This window comes from Barbus barbus, assembly GCF_936440315.1.
Source record: "Barbus barbus genome assembly, chromosome: 31".
Taxonomy (NCBI): Eukaryota; Metazoa; Chordata; class Actinopteri; order Cypriniformes; family Cyprinidae; genus Barbus; species Barbus barbus.
The window spans coordinates 11,370,587-11,381,596 of record NC_136759.1 but is presented as its reverse complement, the minus strand read 5'-3'; the positions used below and the strand labels follow the sequence as shown (position 1 = coordinate 11,381,596).

General features: G+C 42.9%; 1 protein-coding gene across 1 annotated transcript; it reads left to right on the top strand.

Annotated features, from left to right (window-relative positions):
• Positions 1-4,552: 4,552 nt before the first annotated feature.
• Positions 4,553-5,500, top strand: LOC306851310 (olfactory receptor 1500-like; the record flags this gene model as incomplete). The annotated part of the gene is made up of 1 exon (XM_079387469.1): positions 4,553-5,500. One exon carries the CDS (start codon positions 4,553-4,555, stop codon positions 5,498-5,500), a length of 948 nt encoding a protein of 315 aa, XP_079243595.1.
• Positions 5,501-11,010: the final 5,510 nt, after the last annotated feature.

The window sequence follows — 11,010 nt, the reverse complement described above, 5'->3', positions numbered from 1 at the left end:
AAACCTCGTGAACGCTTGTCACATCAACCTCCTCAGAGGAAGAGAGACGAAGCATTGAGCCCTCGTCTCGGGGAAGAGACAGCTTCCACACCGAGAGACGGGGCGCCAGATCTGGCTGATACGGGAGGAGATAGGGACATGCCCGTCTCACACTCGCCAGCCAGATCAGCCTGCGAGCCCCACGAGTGCTGCAGCCGCCGCTCTGCCTCGGCAGCAGCGGGACCGGCACCGCGTGGGGAGCTCGCGAAGGCTCCCTTCTCGAAGAGAGCCCTCCGGGTGCGGAGACCGATTTTGTTCTCCGCACCCAGGCAGACCACGCGCAAGTCGTGTGTGTCCTCGCTCATGATATAGCGAGGGCAAGGATGCACACACGACTCAAAACATGGTCTGAAAGCTTCACCCCTGAGCTTGCCCTTGGCTTTGGCATGATACTGAATGCTTTCCACTTAAAACTAGGACAAACAACAGTAAATAAGACTGACACACACAGAGCGCTTCGCTGAATGACAAAAAGCTGAAGCCGGCTCCGCCACACGTGCTTATATGCTTCCTGGTCGTGACGTCACCCCGCCCGTGACGCCTCGCCCTTGTTTGACTGATTACACATCATATTCAGAGCCTGGTCACGCTGAAGGCGTTCCCATATGCGTTTTCGACGCAGCTCGAAGTTCCTGGAAGGGAAAGATGTGTTTCCTTTGGAATGTGAGGAGGAGAGAGGAGAGTTGTCTGAAACATGAGACTATCACGTTTGGGGAGAAACGCGAGGTCATGGGAATGTCACTTTCATGGGGATCTGGTGTTTTGCTTAGCTCGGACGTCGGTTGTAAAACCGTCTCTCCGGGTTGATACAATCATTGAATTACATGTTAATGGTCAGGAGATCAGGGAGGGTCTGTGCTGGAGCCTTTCCAGATGCCAAGGTCTTCGTCCTGTTTCTGGTTGAATTATGCTTAAGTGATAAGTCAAGTCAAGTCAAGTCAGCTTTATTGTCAATTCTTCCACATGTACAGCACATACATACAGAGAATTGAAATTGCGTTACTCTCAGACCCTTGGTGCATACAGTTAACATTAAACACGTTCAGATACAGATAAATACAGTTTAAACATATGTACATACAACTATACAGCTATTCAAATGAGGATATTGTAGAAAAAAATAAGAATTAGATCGATAAAGTGGCATAAGGCGCCTGGCAGATAGAGTGCAAAACCAGTTAAATAAAAACAACACTGTGTAGCTATATTTGTAGTGCAAAAGAGCTTATCAGTCTGAGGACATTGTAGAAAAATAAAAAAAGAGATAGATAAAGTGCATAAGGCACATGGCAGAATAGATGGAGTGCAAACCAGTTGAATGCACATGTAATGATTCACTGCTAGCACTGGGATCCATTTGCAGCTTGTTTATTAAACAGGAAAATATACACTCACAATTCAGAACACTGCACGAGCAGTATAGGGGCACAGACAGAATCAGGATGGTCAAACAGTTCCAAGATCGGGTCAGGCAGCGTACATACGTGGTCATGAACATGCAAAGAGTCAGGGCAGGCGGCAATCCGAGAGAGAGAGGTCGTAATCCAAGGCGGAGGTCAGAAAGGCAGGCGGCTATCTATCAGGAGACGTTAAACTAAACTAGGTCACACACACAGGGTAGTCAAAACAATCAAAAAACGCTCGGAAATGTTCACCGGGGCAAAACAAGACTTCGCAGTGAGGCACCAAAAGCTGGCTGGTTAAATAGCCCAGGTAATGAGCTGCAGGTGGGGCAGCAAGTGATCAGTGACAGGTATGGGGGAGAGATGGGAAATATAGTGAAATCTAGTATTCGGGAGAAAGTTCCCTCTGATGGCCCGAAGAGCCAGAGGGATGCTCTCTGCAACAGTACAAAAACAAAACTGTGCAGATTTGTTTTGTTTTGTTATGAGTGTAGTGCAAGAAGAGCTTATCAGTCTGTTAAAGTGACAGACTGGGGGGCTGGGGGGGGGTCACAGAGTCAGAGATCCTAGTGTGTTGCTGTGTTAAATGGGGGTGAAAGAGGGGAGGGGGGGCAAAGACGGGAGGGAGTTCAGCTTCCTGACAGTGTGATGTATGAAGCTGTCCTTCAGTCTGCTGGTCCTCTCCTGGAGACTCCGCAGTCTCCTCCCTGATGGCAGCAGACTGAAGAAACTGTGTGTCGGGTGGGTGGGATCACCTGCAATGCGGAGGGCTCTGCGGGTGAGACGGGTGTTGTAAATGTCCTGGAGGGAGGGGAGAGAGACACTAACGATCTTCTCAGCTGCTCTCACTATGCGTTGAAGTGACTTGCGGCAGGATGCGTTGCAAGCGCCATACCACACAGTGATGCAGCTGGTTAGGATGCTCTCGATGGTGCCTCTGTAGAAGGTGCACATGATGGGGGCCGGGGCTCTGGCTCTTCTGAGTTTGCGGAGGAAGTAGAGACGCTGCTGTGCTTTCTTGGCCAGTGCTACAGTGTTGTTAGTCCAGGAGAGGTCCTCTGTGATGTGCACACCCAGGAACTTGGTGCTGCTCACACTCTCCACAGTCGCACCGTTGATGGTCAGAGGGGCATGCTGAGTGTGTACTCTCCTGAAGTCAACAACAATCTCCTTCGTCTTCTTCACATTCAGAGAGAGATGGTTGTCACTGCATCACCCAGCCAGGCGGCTCATCTCTGTTTCTGATGAGACCCACCACAGTCGTGTCATCCGCAAACTTAATGAAAATGTTGGAGTTGTGTGATGGTGTGCAGTCGTGGGTCAGCAGAGTGAAGAGGAGGGGGCTCAGCACACATCCTTGGGGGGCCCCAGTGTTCAGTGTGATGGTGCTGGATGTGTTACTGCCGACCCGTACTGCTTGAGGTCTCCCGGTCAGGAAGTCCAACAGCCAGTTGCACAGAGAGGTATTGAGCCCCAGCTGGGCCAGTTTGTGAGTGAGCTGTTGAGGGATGATTGTGTTGAATGCTGAACTGAAGTCTATGAACAGCATCCTGACATATGAGTCTTTTTTCTCCAGATGTGTGAGGGCTGGGTGGAGGGCAGTGGTGATGGCATCATCGGTCGAGCGGTTGGACCTATATGCAAACTGGAAGGGGTCCAGGGAAGGGGGAGGACAGACTTGATGTGGTACAACCGTGAAGTCCTGTTTTAAATACATTCCAGATTTTTCCACACATATATTTTTGGTTTTAGGGTTCTCGTGAGATGTTAAGGAGAGCAGAGCAGGATGCTTGGGCGCGGTGCTGGTCCTTAATTAATTTTACGGCCACAGATAGTGAAAAGAGCAAATTTCTTCGGAATGTGCTGTCCTGTTAATAGGTGTGTGTGTGTGTTCTTGTTTCAACAAAGTTCTACATCACTGAAGACTAAAAACGAGTAAAAGAGGCGGAGACGTGTGTTTCTGTGTAAATCAGTAATGGTGCATGGATATAAAGGTAATCTCAACAGTGTGTTTTACCAGTTTGGAAACACTTACCATCAAGTGACCTTTTAACTGCCCAGAGACTTTACTTCTTTTATTTTGGTTGCTGTGTATATTCACCTCAAGCAGCAGCTAATGAGGAAGCTCAACACCTGGCTGCCAATATTATGCAGTTAGAAAATTCATATTCAGACTCAACAATAGGCTATTGATCCTTGGGGATTCATATACTGCTGATGGCCAGATTCAAACAGCAGATTACAGTGGTGACGAGGTTTAATGCGATCTTAGACCAATGTGAAAGTCTGTTTCCTAATGTTTTTTGCTTCTGTGCCTTGGGTCCCACTGGAACAATCAGATGATAATATGATTTTTCTCATTCCTGTAAATATAAATGTTACACCTATTAAGAGAAATGTTAAGCAATGGTCTGCTGATGAAATAGAGATGTTAATGGATTAGCTCACTGGCTGGTCTGTTTTTAAGGAGTAATGCTATGATTTGGGTGAGTAGAGGTGGTTACCACATATACAAACCTTTGTGAGATGGTGTGTATACCTTCACCTTTCACTAAAAGTGTTTGTCTGGTATAGGCAGCTTAACCAAAATCACCTCTTATGTTATGTGGAAAGTCATAGAGCTGTTGCATACAAATAAATATATTTGAATAGTCTATTTTGCAAAGTAACATGAATAAAATATTACTGTTTATTTGAAGAGCCCATCTAAGCACCAAACATGCAATATGACGTGCCTCATGACGTGTCTCTTGTGACCAAGGGAAGAGTTCATAAACTGATGAGTTAATGAATTTCTGTCATTAGAGGTGCATTGGACAGAAGTGTTTCACTCCTTCCAAATGTAAGACCTACTTAAGATTGCTGTGCAATGATTATGAAGCCATGCAGGCTAAATAATTAATTTAACTTAACTGATTGATTTATTTGATGAAAAAATAAAGCACATTCTGCTTGAATACCATATCATGGACTTATGTATAAATTATCTTTGCATATGATATATGTTACTTTACTGTAATATTTAAAAGTTGATAAACATTTTTATCTTTGTTTTTGCTTTTTTCTGTTTATAGTCAAAGACTAGGTGGTTTCTGCAGGATATTGGAGCAATGGCAGCCACCAACTCCTCTCAGGTCACTGAATTCTACCTGCTGGGATTTCCAGGACTCCATTCACAGTATTATGGGGCTGTGGGAACCTTTTTACTCTTTGTCTATGCAATACTGGCAAGCGGAAACATTTTAATCATTTCATTTATTGTTTATGAGAGAAGCCTTCATAAACCCACCTACTTGATCTTCTGTAATCTTGCAGTGTGTGATCTTTTGTTTGGAACCGTAATTCTGCCCAGACTAGCTGCAAAGTATATTGCTACAAATGATTATGTACCACTTCATTTATGTTTAGTGCAAATGTTTTTTGCTCATTACTTAGGGACGGTTAATTCTTTTATTTTACTATTAATGGCCTTGGATCGGTTTGTTGCAGTATGCTACCCTCTTCGATATTCTGCTATTATCACAAATCAGCATACTGCATATGCATGCACAGTGTGTTGGTTATTTATTTTAGGATGGTTACCATTACTTACTTGCCAAACTGAAAAGCTTCCCTTTTGTACTACGAACGTAATAAATCAATGTTTCTGTGATTTCAATTCATTAGCTAAAATTGGCTGTGGAGATAAGACTGAGATGAGGAGAAATGCTCTAGCCGTAGCCTTGTTTGTTCTTTTAGGCCCTTTAATATTCATCATATTTTCATACTTTGCAATCATCAGATCTGTTTTCAAACTCTCAAGTGTTCAGGCCCGATTTAAAACATTTTCCACATGCATCCCTCAGCTTTCAATCATATGCCTTTACTTTTTGCCTAGATGTACTGTGTATATATGTGACGTAACCATTGAAATACCTGCAGGTGTTCGGATAATGCTTGTTATGTGTTACAGTATTCTCCCACCTGTTGTTAACCCAATGATTTACTGTTTGAGAACTCAGGAAATTAAGATTGTCTTCATGAAGAGAATTAGAGAAAAAAGGTCAGTCTTCAGATGAAACATATTTCGTATATAATGCTTATTGTGATCAAATGTTGCAAAGTAAGAACATATTACATACTTTGTTGTATTTAAAATTGCATTTTACTGCCTAACAAGAAACCAAAAACATATTGATCAATGACACCAAATCGCTCTTTACTGTCACTTGTCCAAGACATCATATTCTATCATTAATAGTGTCATCTATTGATTAAATAAACCAATTTTCTTATTGTTCACTTATTGTTGTGTATAGTAACAAATTTTGAAGGTTATGTGGAAAGTCACAGAGAACTCAAAAAATCAAGACTGTCTTCATGAAGAGAATGAGAGGAAAAAAGTAAGCAGAACAAGGGAAAACATCTTTAGGACATTAGATATATTTGATTTTTACTTTATTATCATTTTGGCTGCATCTTAGCATACTGAAGCACATAATAGTCTAAAACATTTAATATTTCTCACTTATTTTATGTTTTTCTTAATTATGCTCTTAATAAACTAAATAAATAATCTTTCTGATTATTTTCAAGTTCAAATGAATGGCAATAAACAATCCAGGAAAAGGATTACATGGTAAACATTTACAAGGTTTAACAAAGAACCACATTTCAAAAGGAAATTAAAAAATCTTTTATAAATCTGAATTTTATGTATTTTCAGAGATTCATCACCACAGACAAAAGAACATAAAAACAGCCCAGAACTTTAACATTAATTATATCATGTAAGCCTTTATAAATTGAATGGTTTATTATTCATTGTTCAAAGGAAAAAAGATTTCAGAAATTAATGTATGTATTCCCTGGGTTGGTAAACACCCAGTTTACTCATTAACCTGTTAACATTCGCCCCCCCATTGTGGGCCTCACAGGTGAAAATAACCTACCTAAATTAAAATGGTAACAGTTCCTGACAAAGTGTGCTACACAAACAAATTAGGTATCTTTGGAAAGAAGACACTCTAGGCTTTACTATCTATCGTCCAGAGTTGATAATGTTCAAAAAGATAAAAAGTTATAGATACTGACGTGCCTTGAAAAATATTTTTCCACACTGAATGTTTTTTTATTTCATATACAAATACATGAAATAAGTCCTGGAGCAATCCAGAAAAGTAATGGATTGAAAGCCACATGTCTCATGAGTTCATACTTAAAATTTGAAGAAGATACCATGAAAAATGAGATTCCTGCAATATTTTTTCTGAAACTATTTATAGTCCTCCCACCCCCCTGTTTGAGGAAACCACCAAATGGATTGCAGAATTATACAAGCTATTTTAGTCATTATACATATTCCTGCATAGTTTTTCAATTATAAAATAATAGACAGATTTATTTGAGCACTAAAAAATACAAAAATTATTATTTGAGTAATAAAAAAGGAAAAAAAAAAATGCTTTGTATATAGTATGTATACTGAAGTATTCTGATTGCCAGACATGAAGTGATATTGGCAGACATGGTCATACAGTCAGTAATCACACGCTGATGTGCTTCCATTCAGATGATAATCATACAGATGGGCCATATAATCAATAATAGCTGATGATTGAATCACAATGATAGCCGTCATAGAGTCGGTAATAAACACGCTGATGTCCGTCCATATAGATGATAATAATGCAGATACGGCCACATTCCCCACACAATACACACACACACACACATATAAAAAATGTAGAAGAAAAAAAAAACCTTTTTTTATGTAAAAGGCAGATCGCTAAGTTACTCCCCGCTCAGATGACAGTTGTGTCACAGCGTGCGTCACGCTTTCAGGAGGGAGCGCCAAATTCAAATAAGACTTTTTTTTTCCGTGGACGTCTCATTCTGTTTGTAAAACTGTATGCTAAAGCACCGTGTTGTTTTTTTACCACCAAGATGCTGTTTTTGAGCGTAATTTATTCCATAACGGACGCAAACAATAACTCTCCAGAAGAAATGAAATGTAAACAAAGGAATATTCATCCTTATTACAACGTTATTGTTTCGCTGGACTAAAAGTGCTCACTTGCATGTTGTTCTGTGGACCCTTACCTGTCTAACTAAACTGGGATTTCAGCAGTGGACCCGTTTGTGACTCGTTATTACAATGAATCTGGTACGTACGGCTTTTTTATTCTGCCTGTTTTGATGTGTACTGCTTACGCAAATGTAGCAAATACATTCCTTATAAGCTTTCCATCGAAAAACAGAGATCTGTCGTCGATGCTTGAGGCTTAGACCTTCAGAATTATATATAGTTTGTCAAGATTAATGATATTCTTTCACGTTAAATTCATTCATAAACATTAAACTAGTGGGGAAAAAAACGCTTCAGTGCACAGTCGCTCTGATAAACGTTAACAGGTTAAGAATTACTGGTGCAAAAACTCATCTTCTCTAAAAAAATTTAATGGTAGAAATATGTAATTAGTCTGATCAGAACATTCACAGACAGAATAACAAGGAAATAGGAAATATCTGCAAAATAAACCTGGTATACTCTCAGAAAAAAAATTGTGACTGGGGTAATACCCTTGCAAAAGGTACTAATATGTACAGTTTAGATAATAATATGTAAGGTAGTACACCTTATAACTGTCACGACACACTCTGGAGAAGGGAAACGCGGAGGCGAGGAGCTTCTTTCAAACTGAAACTTTAATATAACAAACTCAGGAATCGCTGGAAACATTGAATTCACACTGAATGACAATAAGACCGGACACAGACACAGGGTAATGCAGGGCTTATAAAGGGCAGACTAAACTAGATAATTAATAACACAGGGCTGGGGACTAATGAACTAATCAACCAAAACGGGGACAGGAACAGGAACAAAACCAAATAAGGGCATAAGGAAACACAGGGAGCACATGGAAACACAAGACACAGGGAAACAAAGTCTGACATCACACCCCCCTCCAGAAGGCGTGTCCTCGCGCCATATACCATCCAACGGGGAGGAGGGGGCAGGGCTACCGGCCTCCAGAGCGGCGCCCGTTCCGGGCGCCATGGCGGGACAGGGGACACTTGGAGGCACTCAGGCAGCACAGAAACTTGGGGGCGCTCAGGCAGCGCAGACACTTGGGGGCTCTCTGGAAGCACGGAGTTGGATGGGACCAGCGGAGACGTAGGAGAGCTAGACGGGACCAGCAGAGACGATGGACGGCAGGACGGGACCATCAGAGATGAAGGAGGGCTGGACGGGACCAGTAGAGACGAAGGAGGGCTTATGCGAGGAGCAGGCACTGGAGGGCACTTGCGAGGAGCAGGCACTGGAAGGCACTTGCGAGGAGCAGGCACTGGGCTTGGGACGGCAATGACCGGCGGGTTTGCCATATTCTCTGCAGGCGGGCTTGCCAAACTTTCTGCCTGCGGTCTTGGGAGAGCCCCGGACGGCGGTGTGAACTTCCCCGTGGAAGGCGGCTTGCGTGGGCCGTGAACGGCGGCGGGCATGGGATAGCCACGGACAGCGGCGTGAACTTCCCTGCAGAAAGCGGGCTTGCGTGGGCCGCAAACGGTGGCGGGCTTGGAAAAGCCACGGGCGTTGGCGGCTGACAGCGGCTGTCTTGCGTTGGCTGCGAACTGCGGCAGGCTAGGGAGAAACGCAAACGACAGAGGGCTTGGGAGAGCCACGGGTGGCAGACTTGCGTTGGCCGCTGACGGCGGTTGTCTTGCGTTGGCCGCGGGCGACTGCGGGCTTGGGGGAGCCGCGAACGGCAGTGGGCTAGGGAGAGCCCCTAGTTCCCCACGGACAGTGGGCTAGGGAGAGCAGTGGACGGCAGCAGGCTTGTGTGGGCCGCAAACGGTGGCGGGCTGGTTCTGGCTCGGGGCAGGACACTCTCCAGACATCGGAGGATCTCTTCCCTCCATGTTAGTCCTGTGGTGTCTGGGAGGTCTATGGGACGATAGAAGTTGGCCTCATGCCAGAACAGCGAGAGGATGGTGGCGTCATCAAAGGCCGTAGCGAGCCTGCAGAACTCCCACGAAAACTCGACAAAGGGGAGATCTCGGCGGGCAAGGGGCGATGACTTGTGTGGCGACTTCCATCGCCACGTCGGTGTGGTCTTCTGTCACGACACACTCTGGAGAACAATGGCCACTAACAGTATGACAAAAGCATTGATGCTCCCTAAGTAGTGAACAAGATCTCATCTTGCACAAAACAACTATGAAATGATATAGTGTTGATACTGAAAAGATATTTTGCAATGGCTTTAGGCAGTATAACAGTTCCAAAAGCAAGCTCAGACACTGCAAGAATACAGTAGATTAAATAGGTGGGTTTCTGAAGGCTTCTCTCATAAGCAATAAATGCAATAATAAAGGTATTTCCTCCTGCTGGTGTCAAGTAGACAAAGAACAAAAGGGTTCCCACGGCTCCATAATACTGTGGATGGAGTCCTGGAAATCCCAGCAGGTAGAATTAAGTAAAGACAGTGACATTAGTGGGAGTCATGACTCTAGAACAGCTTTGCAGTCACCAATTTGTGTACACTACAAGAAAAAGAAAATAGGACAACAAAGTTAAAGTGGAAAGCATATATAATGACACATCAAAACTATATACAAAATATTAAGGAACATATTGCTAAGTTGAACCATTTTAGCCCATTACTTAAAATTGCTTCCATAGAAAACCAGATGTGATTAGCATATCTGTGTAATGCAAAACATAAATAGCAGCCTATATTTGTTTAATTTTGTATTTGCTGGATTCTAAACATTTAAGCATTTACAATAGATATAGAAGAAATTAAATGATACCTTCTGTATCAGTTTCCATCAGATAATGACACACTAAAGTTGCTGTTTTTCATCACTCTCTCAAGATAAAAAGGAACCTCCCACACAGTGACATATTGTTTGATGGGTCTCGTGTGTGACCACATGACCTTTGTTTCTGACAAAACGTTTTTGTGTTTGATTGTGTCCATTGGCTAAATATATTTCATATAATGCAAAAGATGTGGAGTTATCTCTAATAATCATTGAAAACCAAATGAACTGAAAACTTAATAAAATGTTCTTAGTTAAAACCATGTACCTGAACCTGAACCATAAAACCTGAACCATCTTCTTGTAAGATGATTGCCACTAGCTGAGAAAACACTAAAGCCGTGAAACACAAGATATGACAACAAGATATGAATATCTGAACATCTATCTGACAACTGTCAGAGAGTTTCTGTCACCACAGTCATTGCAGTCATCAGCACCCACGTTCACAAGATCACAATCACCTGCATTCTGATTCCCCACACCTGCTGCAGCCTATCAAGCTCCACTATATCTGCGTGTTTCCCTACCTTAGTCGTTCCTGTTTTCTGCACCGCTCCTGCTGTTCCACGTGGTTACTGCAATTGAAACGAAGGACTGTTACTGCCAGCGAAGCCATCTGGATCCACTCTGACTGTGTTCTACTCACCCTCCGTCACCATCAGATTCTCTCCACTGTCTTACCAATAAATACCCGTTAGACCAATTACCTCTGTGTCTCCTAGCCTGTGTCGTGACAACAACAATATACCAAAATCAT